We start from the raw sequence: 19,764 nt of genomic DNA on the forward strand, positions 1-19,764 counted from the left end.
TGCACTGCAGGACTCTGCTCTGCCCTCAACAGGGCAGGGCAGTGTGCCTGCGCAGGAACCACGACTGGAAGGGAAGAAGAGGACGGCATCGTATGAAGATGGGAGGCTCCAGACCGGACCGCGACACCCATCGGACCGGACGCCGGGGTGAGTATAATCTAACTTTTTTCTTATCTTTCAGGTTACATCATATGCTCCTCTGAGGGAGTTATTTATATAATCAAATGCCCATGTGAGAAACTGTATGTGGGTCGTACGAGACGTCCACTATAAAATTCGAATAAATGAACACATTAGGAACATTAAAAATAAATTTAAAGGTCACCCACTCTCAAAACACTTTATTGAACACCATAAGTGTGAGGTGGGTTGTATGGAAATTATGGGGTTTTTAATAGTGCCACCACCTTGAATGGTAACTATATAGCTATTCTTAAGAATGATCAGTCAATAGATTAACATTAATCTCATAAATAAAAAAACAATCAAAGCATCATTTCTTATTAATGCATCTGAAAGCATTTCTTCTAACACCTTAGTGGTTCACAATCACAATACATTAATGGTAATTACGCCTTGCTAATGTTATTTGTACAAAGGCAGAGGAGAAAGAAGCAGCTAAATCTGATAATTACTAAATGGCTCTGTTATCTTTTAGTGCATTTATTTGCAGATGACCTTTTACATTGCGATTAAACTTGAAATGTTGCAGCTTAAAGGCCCCGTCAGGCTGTGTTCACACGTAGCGCTTTTATTGCAATTTTGCTGCGAAAACGCAAAAAAAAAAGCATCCCATGCAATCTTATTGAATTCCACACATGCTGTGCTAATGCTGCGGATTTTTCCGCGGCAGAATTGCATCGCGGAAAAAAACGCAGCATGTTCGTTCTTTGTGCGGAATCGTGGGAAAATCCGCACACACAGGAATGCATTGTTCCGCTTCCTTTCTGCATGTGGCTATGCCCACCATGCGAAAAGTAAGCGGAACATTTGCAGATGGTACCCAGGGTCTGGAGGAGAGGAGATTCTCCTCCAGGCTCTGGGTACCATAATCCTGTAAAAAATAGAATTAAAATAAAAAATCGTGATTTTCTCACCTTCCGGCGTCCCACGCTGCGTTCCCGATCCTCGCGATGCTCCCAGCAAGACCTGTTCCCAGGGATGCCTTGCGACAGTGACCTTTGACGTCACGGTCTCGCTACACTACATAGCCTCACACATAGTGAGATCGTTAGCGAGATCACTGAAACGTCACAGATTTTGTGATGCAACAGCGACCTCGCCAGTGGTCTCGCTACGTGGGACATATAGCGGCGACTGGCCCCACGCTGCGATCTCGCTGATCGTGCTCGAATGCCCCAGGCCATTTTTTGATCGTTGGTGTCCCACTGGCCAGCATGCATCGCTGTAACAATGACGAGCGACCTTGTTGGCGACTCAGAACTCACGCTATCGAGGTCTGAGTCGTCAAAATAGCTGCTGTGTGTGACAAGGTGCCAACGACCGCCGAGGTCGTTATACGGATCGTTGCATCATTGCTGCGTCATTGAGTAGATCTGCCTGTTTGACAGCTTACTAGCGATCATGTAGTGACGCACCAGCGATCCTTACCAGGTCGTATCGCTGTCGGGATCGCTGGAGCGTCGCTATGTGTAACAGTACCCTTACCTTACCACGCTTTGTTGTGGTGCCACAATCTGCTCACACTCTTCCATCAGCCTAGTTTTTATTCCTATGTACTATTTTAATTACTGAACTAATAAATATTATTTTTATATTTCTACACTTTTGTTCTTTAGTGCCTTATATTTCATATGCTCTTTCTAGTTGATGTGGCCATTTGGGCTTGTTACCTTACCCATGGGGGACTGCGTTAGTTGTCCTTTTACCTTAATCTCTTAGGGTACTGTTACACTAAGCGACGCACCAGCGATTCCGACAACGATGAGACCTGGTAAGGATCGCTGGTGCGTCGTTACATGATCGCTAGTAAGCTGTGAAACAGGCAGATTTACCCAGCGATCCGTATAACGACCTCGGCGGTCGTTGGTACCTTGTCACACAGAAGCTTTTCTGACAACTCCCGCCTGCGTCCATGAGTTCTGCGTCGCCAACAAGGTCGCTCTTCGGCGTCAAACACAGCGATGCATGCTGGCCAGCGGGACGCCAACGATCAAAAAATGGCCTGGGACATTCGAGCACGATCAGCAATATCCAGCGGGGGGCCGGTCGCCGCTATGTGTCGCATGCAGCGAGATCGCTAGTGAGATTGCTGTTGCGTCACAAAATCGGTGACTTTCCAGCGATCTCGCTAACGATCTTGTTATGTGAGACATGGCTCTTACTCATTCCTTTGCTTGAGGGTGCTATTTGCTTCATCTGCCAAAGACACCAAAATACCATGTCCCAGCCCTGACCACAAGAATCTATGTTAGGATTGATTCTTTTTAATCTGTTTATTAATGACCAAGTGGATGGGATTGAGAAAAAAGTGTCTTTTTTTACTACCCCAAACTATGTAGGATATTAAAATCTGACCTTGACAGACAGTACATTATTGCTAAACACTTGGCAAATGAGATTTAATGTAGATAAATGTAGAGTAATGCACCTAGGACGGAATAATCCTATAGCTGCATAAACATTAAATGGGAGTATACTCAGGACTACAGAACAGGAGAATGACTTGGGTATTCTGGTTACAAGTACGCTGAGCAGTAGTACTCAATGTCAGGCAGCAGCCGCAAAAGCAGGATGTATAGGATGTATACAGTAAAAAGAGAGATGAAATCCTGCGATCCCAACTTATTATTACCCCATTATAAATCACTGGTGAGGCCACATCTAGATTATGGGATCCAGTTTTGGGCTGACCATTTATAAAGGATATACAGAAGTTAAAATCAGTTCAAAGGCGGGCAACTAGATTATTACAAGCATTGGAAGACCTCATGACAGGTTTGAAAAATTTAGCTTGTTTAGCTTAGAAAAAAGTTGTTTCAAAGATGTCATTTCTATGTATAAATACATGTATGGTCAGTACAAAGGATTGACACATGCCTTATTCCTTCCAAACACCATACTAAGTTCCAGGGGGCACTCATTATGGATGGAAGAAAGGCGCATATAATTATATTGCATCGTTATAAATCTTGAGAGCAGAAATCATATTAAAGAATGAAACAGAATGAAACATTTTATTATTTTACAAGTGCTGTGTGATGTGATCTATGTAATTTGGTGTGACACAATTTTAATCATATTTATGTTTATTATGGAACATTTTTTATGAAACCGGTTGACTGTGAGCAATGACCTAATCTCTAGTCTCTTATGTTACAGTATATCCAGGGTGCCTTCTGGCAGGCCATACCTGCAATCTGCCTGTACGCCCCTTCGTGGCCAGCAATTGTCATGACCTGTATAGAAATGACTTAGTGTGAAGTCTGTGGGTTAGGCCACGTTCACACGTTCAGTTTTTGGTAAGTATTTTACATCAGTATTTGGAAGCCAAAACCAGGAGTGGGTGAAATATTCAGAAGTGGTGACGTGTTTCTATTATACTTTCCTCTGATTATTCCACTCCTAGTCTTGGCTTATAGATACTGATGTAATCTACTGATCAAATACCGACAGTGTGGATGTGGCCTAAGGCGTATACACGCAGCTATTCACATCCCACTCAGGTTTCTGGACAGATCATTTCAGCCACTGTCCAAGACCTGAGTTTACGGATATTGTGCAGGATCACATTGTTATTTACACTGTGTTCCAAATTATTATGCAAAAAATATTTCCTCATATTTTCTCTAAATTACCTATATGAATTGCAGTCATTGTTATTTTCCAGTCATCTACTATTCTAGTATAATTGCAATGTTTTTGAACAAACTGCCTATGAAAACAGTATATTTTTAAAAATAAGAAACACTCAAAATGCATGTTCCAAATTATTATGCACAGCAGAGTTTTCAACCTTTTTATTGTTATTTTGAACCAAAAAATGGTCAATTGTGAAATTATAAGCATTATCAGCTTATTACAAAATGAAATCAAACAGTTTTCAAGTCAAAACTTTATTCTAGGTTTTGTTACATTTGCACATAGGACCCCTTGTTCGAAAGAAGCTTCTGAACTCTCTTGTCCATTGAATTTGTCAGTTTTTGGATGGTTTGTGCTTCAATTGTTTTGCATGTGGACAGAATACCCTCCCAGAGCTGTTGCTTAGATGTGAACTGCCTCCCGCCATCATAGACACTCCTTTTGATGATGCTCCAGAGGTTCTCAATGGGGTTGAGGTCAGGGGAAGATGGTGGCCACACCATAAGTTTGTCCTCTTTTATGCCCATAGCAGCCAGAGATGCAGGTGTGTTATTTGCAGCATGAGACGGTGCATTATCATGCATGAAAATGATCTTGCTGCGGAAAGCACGGTTCTTCCTCTTGAACCATGGCAGGAAGTGCTGTTTTAGAAACTCCACATAGATTATGGAGTTCATCTTTACCCCTTCAGGGATCCTAAAGGGGCCGACAATCTCCCCATGATTCCGGCCCAAAACATTACTCCACCTCCTCCTTGTTGGCGCCTTAGCCGTGTTTTCATGGGGTGTCCATCAACCATCCATCCTCCACTCCATCCATCTGGACCATCGAGCATTGCACAGCACTCATCGGTGAACAAAACAGTTTGGAAGTCAGTCTTCATGTATCGTTTGGCCCTCTGGAGCCGTTTCTGCTTCTGTGCAGTGGATAGAGGTGGTCGACAGGATGACTTACGCACAGCTGCAAACCTCTGAAGGACCCTGCATCTTGTTGTTCGGGGGACGTTGGAGGCACCAGCAGCTTCACAAACTTGTCTGCTGCTATGACAAGGCATTTTTGCAGCTGCTCTTTTAACCTGACGCAATTTCCTGTTGGAAAGAGTCCTCAATTTTTCCTTATCAGCACGCACACGTGTGTGCTGGGAATCAGCTACATACTTCTTGATTGCGCGATGATCACAATGAAGTGTCTTGGCAATGTTGATTGTAGTCATGCCTTGACCTAAATACTCCACAATTTGTTGCTTCTCAGCAGCCGACACATCCTTTTTCTTTCCCATTTTGGCAAAAAATGTAGGCTGCTTAATAATTTGGAACAGCCTTCTTAAGTAGTCTTGCCTTTATTTGGACACACCTGCCAAACTAATTTGCACAGGTATCTGCAATTGCTTTCAGTGATATAAAGAGCCCTGACACACATCACCATCAATGAGTTTAAATGACAAACAAAAAAATTCTAACCTTATCACTCCTAAACTCTTTTTGCATAATAATTTGGAACACAGTTTAAGCTGTTGTCCAGGGTTTACATTTTTTTGTAGAACAAACATTGGGCAAAAACTTCACATGATGATAATGCAAAGACTGCAAATTGCAAACAGCTAGATCGGGAGTGTCCAACCAGTGTCTCCTGATGAGTGATCGGCAGCTGTCTGCTCAGGCAAATACCACTCGCAATTTTATTGGCATCCACAGTGTTCATTATTACTTGGAATAGGAGCATTCTGGGCATTATCATTTTGTAAGGGACACTTAGAGCAATATCACGTGATAAATTTAATTTCTTCATAAGGGGGCACACGGGACATTATTACTTTATAAGGGGGCAACAAAAACAATTTAATGTTTTGTATGTAACCCCTTATGTACAGCACCATAGAATCAATGTTCCTCTAAAAATAAATAATGATTATAATAAATGACACCTAGGACAATATTATTTGTTAAAGGGACACAGAAGAGGCATTATTAATTTTGAAATTGGGCATTAAAGGGAATTACTTAAGTGGCACTCAGGCCATTACTGTTTTATAAGGATGCACTCAGAGGATTATTACTTTATAAAGGAGAACTATTACATTTTTGGGGCCGGCGGAATATTACTTTCTTTTTACAATTGGCACCCTGAGCATGCATACTTTATAAGGGGGACTTGCGACATTATTACTTTTTAAAGGGGCAAAGAAAGCAATTTAACTTTATAAGGGGCATCTGTGGCATTATTAGGGTACAATGGAGCACTATGGGAATTAAAATATTCATGGGGCAGAAGGGGCTTCTAAGATTTCTTTAAAGGGAATGTGGCTTGTGTCCTACTCTTATAGCTGACAAAAAGCTCACTGAGAATGATGCCTATATCCCTAGGTCCATGTAAACAGAATTCTCAATAGGAGAATTAGTAAGCCCACACATAGGTAATATAGAGCATATGAGTCAGAAACATATGAGTATAGAGCATCATTCTCAGTGAGGGTGATAGTTGGTAGCAGGTGGGTTGCTCTATTATGAGCATTGTATTATTTGTGTATGTGTCACATCTGTGACCATTTTTAATGTTTTTAAGAATGCTTGCTGTGTTTAATAAAATTTGTATTATATATGCTATGTCCTATTCAGGGTGATCCCTGCTCATGGCCTATTTCTTTCTCTCCTTTTTGTCAAACATATGTACTATTTAGGTCTAGGTTGGATCCCCTTAATTATCCTTTCGGTGGTGCCCCCATTTCTTTGTTTCTCACTACTCTTATAGCTGGATGTAGCTCTCAAAGCAAGAACGATTGGAGACCCATGATCTAGACAAGCATTATGCTGAGAAGAGTGCTCCCAAGACACAGGTGGATATATTCGTCTGTCACCGGGAAATGAAAAAGTGACAATAATTGTCCCAAATTTCTGGTTCTGGAAAGATGTTGTTAATCCATTTTATGATCCGGAGGCAGCCAGGGGCATATCCCCGAAGTAGCAGATGCAGCCATCCCTGAGGAGCTCATGGACCCCTGTGGCGCATGAGAAGACACCAGTCTCATTACTGTACATAGATATAAATATTGTCTTGGAGCTCTTGAGTTTTTGGTTACAGCTCTGAAGGCGGCAAATTTTGCTTGCCAGCTAAACACGCCTGTTATGATTGAGTCACCGCAGGAGGCAAAAACAGAAATGCTAGCTAAGTCCAGAAAACCGGAGAAGTTGGCAACTATCAGATTGCAGACCCCTGAACCTAACAACACAACTAGCAGAAGCCGTGGGGGGTTCCTACGATGACCTAGACCCCTCGATCACAGCCGGAGAGATACATAGGCCTAAAGAAGGAAAGGGGAAATCTAACTGCCCCAGAGCAGACCCCAAAGCAATAGGCAGCCCCCCACATATAATGACGGTGAAGCAAGATGGAAACACTTACACAGACAGAAAGACAGAGTGAGCAAAGATGGGGCCCAAAAACTACCTAGATAGGAACGGATAGGAAAGCTGCTGTCTGCAATCTGCCAAAACCCTATCAAAGACAAAGCCAACCAGCTGATATAAAAATGGCCCTGAAGCAACTAAGCTTCAAAACTAAATCAGCACTCAGGTATTTTCAGAGGACAGAGCTAAAGGAATACTGCACACTCCAGCAGGGAGTGGCAGAATCCAAAAAGCAAGAAAAACAAAAACAAATCTTAAATGCAAATGGCAAAGCAGAAAACTTAGCTTTAGGAGAGCAGGAATCAGACTGGTGTCCAAGAGTCCACAGAGAAATCACCCGCAGGGCAGAAAGGGTGTAGGCAGCCTTATATCCAGTCAGAGACTCCACTCAGTCAATCGTCTTCATTATTCCCAGGTGCCTGATAATCAGGCTCACTACCTTCCTTCACTAGGATAGGGAGTTCACCAGGCCTCAGAGACGGAGGGGAAAATGAACTCACAACACACGCCCAGGCTCTGACAACTGTGCCAAGCACAGTGCTTTTGAAAATGTAATGATAAAAATGAAAAAAAAACTGACTTATATAAATATTCTCTTGGCTTCACTTACCATAATAATAGTCATTAGTATATGGTGCATTAACCAGTTCTTTCAAATGACCCGTGTTCTCGGCAGCCTTCAGCAATATTGGGATGGTGTCATTCATTCCGTTTCTTAAATTCCATATAGCCTTTATTAAACATGTCTTCCCAGTATCTTCATCTAGATATTTAATATAAAGGGGAGAAAAGAATTATGAGGGGACTTTTTGAAGTCACTTTTCCTTTAGGCTACATTGCTGAATTTTGCTGCAAATGTTCATACTAAACGATGTTTGATAAATTTGGTGTATCTTTAAATATAAAGCCACCTATCACTGAGATAAGAAGGCCCGACTCCAAGGGAAGGTCCCCTGCATGGGGAATTGTAACTCACAGTACGCCCTGAGAGCTGTAGACTAATCATGAGCGAACGTGCTCGGATACGGTGTTATCCGGGCATATTTATGTGCTAACCGAGTGTCTTCGGTGTGCTCGAAAAATATGTTTGAGTGCCCGCGGCTACATGTTTCACGGTGTGTTCAACAGCCTCATCACATGCAGGGATTTCCTGTTTGTTAGGCAATCCCTGCATGTGTTGCGACTGTCAATCAGCCACGATACATGCAGCTGCAGGGACTCAAACATATTTTTCGAGCTCTCTGAAAACACTCGGTTAGCACACAAGCATGCTCAGATAACACCTTATCCGAACACGTTCGCTCATCACCACTGCAGACCTTAAGGATGGGGAGTTGTAGTTTTCTTCACAAATTGCATTTCACAAAGGAACTTTCTTAACTTAGAATTGACATGCAGCAGTCACAGTACAACAGCAATGCGGCCGAAAATCACATGTGCGCTTTTGCCTCAAAATGGCACAATTTTTATACTAACTGTTAATTAGAACACTGTCTAGGGAAAAAGTGCTTGTTACATACAAAATAACACAACTGTTGACAACCAATCTGCACATAAATGTAGCTACCTTTATTCAAAAGTATGGAAAAATTGTAAATGACTGTTAGATAATGCCACAAGGTCATAAAAGGGGTTATGAATTATACAGATCTGAGGCTGAGGACTTTGGGTCACTGCCTGCACCTCCTGCTGGGAATAGGTAATTGAAGCAGGTTATCTGATGAAGAGCAGACATGAAATGTGTAAACAGAGTAGTTAACAGGTAGCTGTCAATGATGGATAACCATTTGTCCAGCAGATGTGTCATTGTATGCCTCCACTGGCACACAGGTGTTAAACGCACAGGCAAATGCATTCACATTGTGCAGACATTCTGTCTGTATTTCATAATTGAGACAAGGTAAAACAATATTTAATTTTTGTTTCATGGTAATTCTAGCTTTATTGAATCCATGGATATAGCCATGATCGGGGAGCATATTTCCATATTTAGGTAAAATTGCAAAAGTTTTGGTAGCTGGCAACACACAGGAATGCAATATCTCCCTGAATTATGGATACAACATTTTCCAAGTGAAACGCGCGTCGGGTGTGGTGGGTCACCGTTTACTATCCCTCTCTTGTCCTTGTATTGCACAATAGGCTTCTGACTGTGTTGCACTGTTTCATACCCTTGGTACATTACATGAGTATCTGCAATTATGCTGCTACATTATAGGACAATGGGCAATGTACAATGTGACATGTGCTACTATCTTTGCTTGCTTATATTCTGAGGTTATTTTTTCAAATTCACTGTGATTGTAATTATAATATGCATACTGATCTAATGCTGCACTTATATTGAAAATATTTATGTACATATGTACAATATGGTAATCAATTACCGTTAGTGCCTGTATTGATAGACACTCGCTACATATACAAAAAATCCTTTTTTTTGGAGGTTCTGCCAGGATCTTTTACTATTTCCGAGTGTACTCACCTACCTTTTTCTGTACCTGTGGTATTTTGCTTGACTTTTTATTATTCTTTCTTTTATATTAATTTGCAATAAACTTATATTTTTAATTGTTTACTCTGGCTGGTGTTAAAGTATTTTCTTTGAAGCATTATGAAGTAATAAACCACCCAGGGACTTTAACATAGACTGTTCTTGTGGTTACCTCGAGGAGCAGCTAAGTGAGCCGACCTTCTACAAGTGGTGTTCCGGATACGGGCAACATTTCGGGAACATGGGTAGCAGCTGTGGACAAATCATATGTCATGGGTGAAGGCAGCTACAGGTATGGAACAATGGTTGGACAAAATGGAGGTGATTAAGCCCCTGATCCTGAGCCCACAGCAGCAACACCAGCAGCATCATGAGTAGCAGCACCAAAAGCAACAGCAGCAGCGTCAAGAGCAACTACCGTGAGCAGCAGCAAATACAGCAGGAGACAAATAAACTCCTGTTGCAACAGATTCAACAGTAGTAAAAGCAGATGGAACTCTTTATGGGAGATGTCCGCAGCAAAGAGACCACCCCTCCCCAATATCAAGGTGATGACTCGTACATTCGGAAAGTGGTAAGACAAGCAATGCAAAAGATGACCCCAGGGGATGATATGGAGGCATTTTTGACTGTGTTTGAATGGGTTGCAAGGCGGGAGAGGCTGCCCCGGAGCAGTGGGCGGAGGTGCTGGCCCCCTGTCTGACAAGCGAACCCCAGAAAGCTTTCTTTGACTTGGCCTTATAGGATTCCAGGGAATATGCCAAGCTAAAAGCGGAGAAATTGGCTTGCTCAGGGGTCACTATGTCTGTCAGGACTCGAAGGGTTCATCACTGGGCGTATTATGATGACAAACCTCACTGCTCACAGATGTTTGACTTGTTTCATTTGATCCAGAAAAGGTTGCAGCCAGAGTCCTCAACTCCAGCCCAGATGGTTGGGTGGCAGGTCATGGACAGATTTATTCACTCTCTCTCCAGGCTAGAGCAGACCTGGGTTGCCCAGGGACATCCATGGGAATGCCAACACCTGGTGAGACACGTAGAAAGGTACCTGGTGGTCGAGAGGTCCTGAAGGAAGCCAGAGTGTGGGGCATCTCCATACTGGGGTACTTATCGGGAGCCCTAGTCCCAAAAGAGGGGTGGTAGAGTCACCAGTGGGGTGAGTCCGAGATCCCAAGGAGTCTCTGAGGGGTTGCCAAAGGCTGCTGGTAAAGACCTGATCTGTAGGAGATGCCAAAGGCCTGGACACATAGCAGCCCATTGTCCTGCATTGTGGATATCAGCCCGGAGAGGGGCTGCAGTCATGTCCTGTGACCATAAACAGAGTACTGGTGTCAGGACTCTTAGACTCAGGAAGTTTGGTGACCCTGATAAGGGCCACACTTCCCCACCAATTGATCCCAGCGAGACATGTGCTCGTCCTCTGTATCCACAGGGACGCCAAGGACCCTATTGCCAGAGTGTTGATAAAAATGAGCCGGAGTATGGCATCCCATGAGGTCAGGGTAGTCAGAGACTTATTACACCACGTGATAATCGGGCAGGACTACAGCCTGTTCAGGGACTTGTGGGGAAAGGCAGGGGTGCCAAGTGACTCAGACAGGAGCCAGCTAAACCCTGAGGAATCCCCATCACAGTCGGAGGTGTAGGAGTTCCTCTTGTGTGTCCTGGCTGGTGATGAGGACAAAACGGTGACCAGTGAGGCTGAGGTTCCTGAACTGGGGGTTTCTGGGCAAAATTTGGGATTGCTCAAATGCGGGATCTCACCCTAAAAGGGGCCTTTGAAAATGTGTCTGTGATTGATGAGTCTGCTCAAGAGTCGGGGGATGACATCAGGTACCCACACTTTGCAGTCAATGGCGAATTGTTGCATCGAGTGACCACACTGATGGGAGGTGAGATAGTGGAGCAGCTGTTGGTTCCAGGCTAATATCAGCGGAGGGTTTTGGACATGGCCTATTTGCATGTATTGTAAGAACATCTGGGGGTAGAGAAAATGCAGGAGAGAATAATGCAGAGGTTCTATTGGCTGGGATGTTGCCGAGAGATCCTAAATTATTGTAGGTCCTGCCCCACCTGCCAGATAATCACTCACTCTTCTCACTTCCGAAGTCCCCTAGTCCCGTTACCTGTGGTAGAGATCCCATTTGAGAAAATTACCATGTCCACTAGTTAAGTTTGCACGAAGGCACCAATATTGTATCCTCACCCATCCCTGTAGACTGAGCCCTCGCGGGCAGGGTCCCCTCTCCTTATGTACTTGTGTGTCCCTTGTCTTACACATGTTTATTGTACCTGTCTATATTCCCCCTTTTCACATGTAAAGCGCCATGGAATAAATGGCGCTATATAAATGCATAATAATAATAATATATCCTAGTGGTCATCGACTATGTCACCCGATACCCTGAAGCACTACCACTAAGGAAAGGAACTCTTCGGCCAATAGTATCGCCCGGGAACTTGCCCATATTTTTGCTAGGATGGACCTGGCGATGGAAATTTTGACAGACCAGGGAACCCCCTTCATGAGCAAGGTAATGAAAGACCTTTGTAGGGTCCTTAGATTGCCCAGCTGCGAACCTCAATTTATCATCCACAGGCCGACAGCCTAGTAGAGCACTTCAATAAAACCTTAAAAGCCATGCTTAACCCTGCCGTTCAGATCGCATTTACTATACACTTGTACTGTTTCAGGTCAATATGACCCGATCTATTAAAAAAGTTCATTTTAGCTACTGTAAGTGTTTTATTTGATGGTCTAGTAGAGCACTTCAACATTAAAAGCCATGCTTAAAAAGGTCATTGAGAAGGACGATCATCACTGGGACTATTTGCTTCAATTTCTGCTCTTCTCCATTAGAGAAGTTCCTCAAGCCTCTTCTGGCTTCTTGTCGTTCGAGCTCCTGTATGGTCGACATCCGCAAAGGCTCCTGGACATCGTCAAGGAAACCTGGGAAGCTGAGGTCACGTCACACTGAAGCATCATATAACATGTCACACAGCTGCATGAGAGGATGGCAAAAGTAATGCCTATCATGAAGGAGCATCTTCTCCAGGCACAGGAGGCCCAGGCAAGGGTGTATAACCAATCAGCGAGGCTGAAGCAATTCCAGTCTGGGGACTGCGTGCTAGTGCTTATCCCCACGGTGGAGAGCAAGTTCCTAGCCAAGTTGTGGTTCCTAGCCATATGAGGTGGTGGAAAAATTGGGCGAGGTGAATTACAAGGTACACCAGCCAGGACCTGGCAAACTGGGAATCGCTGGAAACCCCTTGCCTGGGAACCAGACCCAAAGCCACAGTGGACGATGTCACCATTGCAGAGATCCTAACGCTGGCCCAAAGGCAACAGTGTCGGGAGCTGTTGCAGCGGAACCGTGACCTGTTCTCGGAATTGCCAGGGCATACGCAGGTGGTGGAGCATGATGTGTTGACAGAACTGCATGCAAGGGTGAACATCAAGCCGTATAGAATTCCGGAAGCATGTCGAGAGGTGATATAAAATGAGGATAAGGAGTCAAAAAGTGGATTGTCGAGTCCCATCGTCCTCATGCCAAAGCCCAACGGTGAGTGGCGGTTTTGTAACGACTACCACAGGCTGAATGAAATCTCAAGTTTTGGTGCTTACCCGATGCCTCATGTGGAAGAACTCATATAGAGACTTGGATACGCGAGGTACATTACATCCCCTGACCTGACAAAGGGCTATTGGCAGATCACCATGTCCCAGAGTGCCAAGGAGAAGACGGCCTCCTCAACGACTGATGTGTGTTTTCAATACACCAGAATGCTCTTTGGACTGCGGGGGCTCCCGGCAACCTTCCAGAGGGCTATGTATCAGATCCTAGCTTTGCATAAGAAGTATGCTGCAGCATACCTTGATGATATTATGGTCTTCAGCCCTAACTGGGTGTTAGGCGTCTGATTTCTGCGTCTGCTCTGCAGGAATCCAGAGCCTCACATTCTGCGGTCTCCAGAGCCTCACATTCTGCGGTCTCCTGCTGTCTACCTACTGCAGAGATTACTTTGCAGCAGACCACTCCAGAGACTAAGTTCCTCTGTGCTCCTACTGGGCATGCTCACGAGACGTTCTCCCATTGGAGATCGGGAGTCATGTGCCCAGGTCCTGCTCCAGATCTCATTGGTCCATCTCGGAGATCTGGAAGGTCCCGCACGGCTATAAAAGGCACACATGACCGTTTGGCCATGCGCTAGTATAGACTTTTCAAGCTAAATGTGTGAATGGTGACGGATGTATGACTCTGGTGACTGACTCATTTGAAACCCCTTCCCTCTGATATTACGCATGTGGATAGGGAATTAGTGCAGCAGTCAGCACCAGTCAGTGGCAAGCCTTCTGCCACTGTGCACACCGCACCTCTACTCTAGCGTCTGACATTGCGCCTGCTTCCTAGCTTTGTCGACTAGCGGCTGTGTCCTACGCCGCGCTGCAGTTGCAGCCCTCCTTGGCGTCCGCAGCAGCGATGCGGCACACACGGTAGGTCTAGCCGGATGCAGCTCCTCTGCCTTGGGTTCTGCTCCTGTGACCAGATACCATGTGTGCATTTCCCTGTGGTCTGTGACTCTAACAGGCTCAGCGTTTTTGTATGTTTATGTTGCGGCGCCTCTGTGTGTGAACAGAGCCCGCCTTGCTCACTTCGGGTGAAGTCTAACCCGTGCGCATTATGCCGCCATATTGCTTGTCTGTCATTACCTAGCAGCGGTGTAACACCTAATGCACGGTGGACCCCGAGCGGCGACCGCACTTTATTATTTATTTTTATTTAGTGCGTTCCGCCGTTCCTAACACTGGGCCAATCATCTGCCAAAGGTAAAGGCGATTCTGGATGCTTTAGGAAATGCAGGGTTCACCGTAAATTCGAAAAATGTGCCATAGGGAGGGAAGAGGCCAAGTACTTAGGTTATGTTGTTGGGAGGGGTGATCAAAAATACAGAGGAACTCAAGTCAGTTTTTTTTCTAATTATTTATTCACAGCACAGGCTGATGAATACTTCCATGAATACTTCCAAGTATGCCGCCTGCTCTCACTATTATTGGCGGCACCGGGCGTTGGCTGATGGAAACAGTAGTCCCATCAACCAACGCCAGTAACCGGAGGTAAACCTTTTTACCTCCGATCACAGCTGCGGGCTCATGCTGTCATTTGACAGCGTGGGAACCGCGGCTGTCTGACCCGTGGTAATCACTTTACCGCCGATCAGAAGTAATGTTCATGATAGTGTGGCAAACATTGGACGTTCGGGCCTCCCATTCAATTGAATGGGGGCGGGTACTCTTCTGGTACCCGAATCTGAACTTTTTTTTAACTGTTCGGCTGAATGCCAAGATCCAGTGGTCCACAAATCTCTAGTCAGGAGCTTGGGAAAGCTGGGTGTGCATGTGTGTTGCCCAGTGCAGGTGATTCACTGGCCTGGTAAAATGGCGAGTGGTGGCATAGTAAAGCTTTGTTTTAGATATGGGGATCATCTATGGTTTGTCTGTGTTGTGCTTAGCTCATTGCTGACTGGAAATGGAGTCCCCCTTTACAGTAGCATCTGAGGCACACGAGCCAGGGGCGAATAGTGTTTGTGAAGGTAATACATGCATAAAACTTAAATCTTAATTTTACTGCTGGAATCCAAGATGAGGAAGGATGGGGACACTTTTCCTTTTCAAATAAACCTACATGGAAAAATATATTTCTAAATAAAGCAAAAATAGTGTTTCATTTAAAGGAGTAGACTACTACTGGCAACATCCTCTTAATCAATTTAAGAAACCAATTAAAATAAAAAGTGTATACTCACTCCCATAGCAGTACCATTCCGTCAATGTCAGCACCAGTATTCCTGAAGGATGATGTTACATTGTTCGCTACAGCCACTCAGCAAGCGCTGATGGACGGAAGCTCTTACACTTTTGTTGGAATAGATGCTGGCTCGGACTGGCTTATAGGGTAACAGGGGAATCCCCCGGTGGGCCCCTGTGCAGATCTGGGCCCTTAACCCCATTGTAGGGACAGTACTTGGCATAATTTAGTTGATTCACTCCGTACAGAAAAAAGTAGCATCTTGTCATTCATTAACCAAACTACCCAGTTTATTATTACATAGAGTTGTAGTTACATTTGTGAATGAGGGTAGTGTAATATTTGTATGCACGTGAAAAGTGGGACCCCAATGACAGTGTTACTTGTGGGCCCTAACCCCCCAGGCCGACACTGAATAGATCTCTGCCATGACAGAATATTGATGAGCTACAGCCAAACAACGGATGCTCATTGGCTGCAACAGACATGTGATACAACTCACCCACCGAGAATAGCAGCACTGACATCGCAGGCACGGCACTGCTGTGAGACATGAAAATACACTGTTTTTATTTTAGTTATTGTCCTGAATTGAATAAATAATAAGTTATTCAGAAGATTAAAGAGGTTGTATCATCATGTGTTTGCTCTAGCACACCTCTCTAACTGCCTTCCATTTTTCCGATTGCTGGCGCAGTGAGATAATGAACTGATTGTCAGTTTGAGCGGCATCGTCACACAGGACACTCAATGCGTGCATTCTCTGATGCTGCAAACATAGACATATCTGCCTGTGCAATATTGAAAGAGTTAATAGGCACTGAAGATGGCCAGCCAGCTTCAGAGCAGCCTGTGCAAGCTCTAGCGCAAAAAGCTTGTAAGCGCTGCACTCTTTGCCTGGGAGACTGACCATTGATGATAGATTGCAGAAGTGTCAATAACCTTGGCAATAAATAGAATAAAAAATCCTTTGGTTCTTTATGAGGGAAAGGGCTTTTTTTACAAGTACCTTCCATTTTTAATCATTAAAGAATTTTAAAATAACCTTTCAATGGTTGTAAAAAGAAAAAAAGACATCCACAGAGCTCAATGATAAGATTCGGGAAGTTGAGTTCCTAAATGTTATTATCTTATCTGCTTTACAGTGCACTTCGCAAGCCAAGTAAACTGGCTATTGTGAACTGACCTGTTTACATTGGCCGACAAATACTCACAGAAACAGAAATATTATTGCAGTACTGTCAGTGACCGGCTACTTCATCCTAAATGTGAGAGGGAGCGCTATCGAAAGTCCTTCCTTCCTGCTGCAGTTAGGCTGTATAACCAGCACTGTCCAAAACGGAGAACGACCCAAACAGTGAACTGATAGATCCAAAGTTGTGACAGTCCGGTTATATCTTTTTTTTTCGTATATGTACCTACCTACTGTCAATGTAATGCCTTTATGCATCTGTATCTGTACTTGTTCCTGCCTTGCTGTTGTAATGCTCTGAATTTCCCCATGGTGGGACGATTAAAGGATTATCTTATCTTATTAACCCCTTCACTACCAAGGGTGGTTTGCACGTTAACTACCGGGCCAATTTTTACAATTCTGACCACTGTCCCTTTATGAGGTCATAACTCTGAAACGCTTCCGTGGATCCCGGTGATTCTGACATTGTTTTCTCGTGACATATTGTACTTCATGTTAGTGGTAAAATTTCATTCATATAACTTGCGTTTATTTATGAGAAAAACGGAAATTTGGCGAAAATCTTGAAAATTCCGCAATTTTCCAACTTTGAATTTTTATGCCCTTAAATCACAGAGATATGGCACACAAAAAAGTTAATAAGTAACATTTGCCACATGTTTACTTTACATCAGCACAATTTTGGAACCAAAATTTTTATTTGTTAGTAAGATATAATGGTTAAAAGTTGACCAGCGATCTCTAATTTTTGCAACACCATTTTATTTTTACGGACCACATCACATTTGAAGCCACTTTGAGGGGTCTATATGATAGAAAATACCCAAAAGTGACACCATTCTAAAAACTGCACCCCTTAAGGTGCTTAAAACCACATTCAAGGAGTTTATTAACCCTTCAGGTGCGTCACAGGAATTTTTTGAATATTTAAAAAAAATTAACATTTAACTTTTTTTCACAAAAAAAATTACTTCAGGTTCAATTTTTTTTATTTTACCAAGTGTAACAGGAGAAATTGGACTGCAAAAATTATTGTGCAATTTGTCCTGAGCAAGCTGATACCTGATATGTGGGGGGGAACCACTGTTTCGGCGCATGGCAGAGCTCAGAAGGGAAGGAGCGCTGTCTGACTTTTTCAATGCAAAATTGGCTGGAATTCTAATCGGACACCATGTCGCGTTTGGAGAGCCCCTGATGTACCTAAACAGTGGAAACCCCCCACAAGTGACCCCATTTTTGAAACTAGACCCCCTAAGGAACTTATCTAGATATGTGGTGAGAACTTTGAACCCACAAGGGCTTCACAGAAGTTTATAATGTACAGCGGTACAATTAAAAAATCATATTTTTTCTACAAAATGATCTTTTCACCCCCAATTTTTATTTTCCCAAGGGTAACAGGACCCTAAAAGTTATTGTGCAATTTGTCCTGAGTACGCTGATACCCCATATGTGGGTGTAAATGACTATTTGGGCACATGGCAGAGCACGGAAGGCAAGCAGCACCATTTGACTTTTTTGGCTGGAATTGAGATCAGACACCATGTCGCGTTTGGAAAGCCCCTGATGTACCAAAACAGTGGAAACCCCCCACAAATGACCCCATTTTGGAAACTAGACCCCCCAAGGAACTTATCTAGATGTGTGGTGAGAACTTTGAACCCCCAAGTGCTTCACAGAAGTTTATAACGCCCAGGCGTGAAAATAACAAAAAAATTTTTTTCCACAAAAATGATATTTTTGCCCCAAAATTTTTATTTTCCTAAGGGCAACAGGAGAAATAGGACCCCAAAAGTTGTTTTGCAAATTGTCCTGAGTAGGCTGATACCCCATATGAGGGGGTAAAACACTGTTTGGGTGCATGGCAGAGCTTGGAAGGGAAGGAGCACCATTTGACTTTTTCAACGCAGAATTGGCTGGAATTGAGATCAGATGCCATGTTGCGTTTGGAGAGCACCTGATGTGAGCAAATAGTGGAAACCCCCAATTCTAACCCTAACCCTAGCCCTAGCCCTAACCCTAACCCTAGCCCTAACCCTAACCCTAGCCCTAACCCTAACCCTAGCCCTAACCCTAATGGGAAAATGGAAATAAATACATTTTTTTAATTTTATTATTTTTCCCTAACTAAGGGGGTGATAACGGGGGGGTTGATTTACTATTTATGGCGGTTTTTATGTTTGACAGCTGTCGCACGCTAAAAGACGCTTTTTATTGTAAAAATAGTTTTTGCATCACCACATATTGAGAGCTATAATTTTTCCATATTTTGACCCACTGAGTCATGTGAGGTCTTATTTTTTGTGGGACGAGTTGACGCTTTTATTGGTATCATGTTCGGGCATGTGACATTTTTTGATCGCTTTTTATTTCGTTTTTTGGGACGCAGAATTTACAAAAACCAGCGTTTCATGAATTTCTTTTGGGTGGTGCGTTTACGCCGTTCCGGGTGCGGTAAAATTTATAAGGCGGTTTTATTCTTCGGGTCAGTACGGTTACAGCGATACTTCAATTAGGTCGTTTTTTTATGTTTTGGCGCTTTTATGCAATGAAAACAATTTTATATAAAAAATAATTATTTTTGCATCACTTTATTCTGCGAGCTATAACTTTTTTATTTTTTCGCTGATGATGCTGTATGGTGGCTCGTTTTTTGCGGGACAAGATGACGTTTTCAGCAGTACCATGGATATTTATATGCGTCTTTTTGATCGCGCGTTATTGCACTTTTTGTTCGGCGGTATGATAATAAATCATTATTTTTGGCTTCGTTTTTTATTTTTATTTTTTAAGGGGTTTGCTTAAGGGGTTAACTATTGGGACAGTTTTATAGGGCAGGTCATTACGGACGCGGCGATACCAAATATGTGTACTTTTATTGTTTTTTGTTTTTTTTTATTTCCAAAAAATGAATTTATTGGGGAATATTTTTTTTTTTTTTTTTTTTAATTTATTTGGCGATTTTTTTAAAATTATTTTTACACTTTTCTTTAATTTTTTTTTACTTTATTACAATGTCCCAGGGGGGACATCACTGTCC

At 43.3% G+C, this 19,764-nt stretch overlaps 1 protein-coding gene across 3 annotated transcripts in view; it reads right to left on the bottom strand.

Annotated features, from left to right (window-relative positions):
- Positions 1-19,764, bottom strand: part of LOC141079413 (transient receptor potential cation channel subfamily V member 1-like) — a 182,384-nt gene that overhangs the window by 84,099 nt on the left and 78,521 nt on the right. For all 3 annotated transcript variants that reach the window (XM_073565334.1, XM_073565332.1, XM_073565324.1), the window contains exon 4: positions 7,837-7,989. In XM_073565334.1, coding sequence (XP_073421435.1) covers positions 7,837-7,989 — 153 coding nt within the window. The remainder of the gene's footprint in view (positions 1-7,836; positions 7,990-19,764) is intronic.

Source organism: Dendrobates tinctorius, unplaced genomic scaffold (assembly GCF_039654945.1).
Source record: "Dendrobates tinctorius isolate UK_male_01 unplaced genomic scaffold, ASM3965494v1 ptg000016l, whole genome shotgun sequence".
In the NCBI taxonomy this organism is placed as follows: domain Eukaryota; kingdom Metazoa; phylum Chordata; class Amphibia; order Anura; family Dendrobatidae; genus Dendrobates; species Dendrobates tinctorius.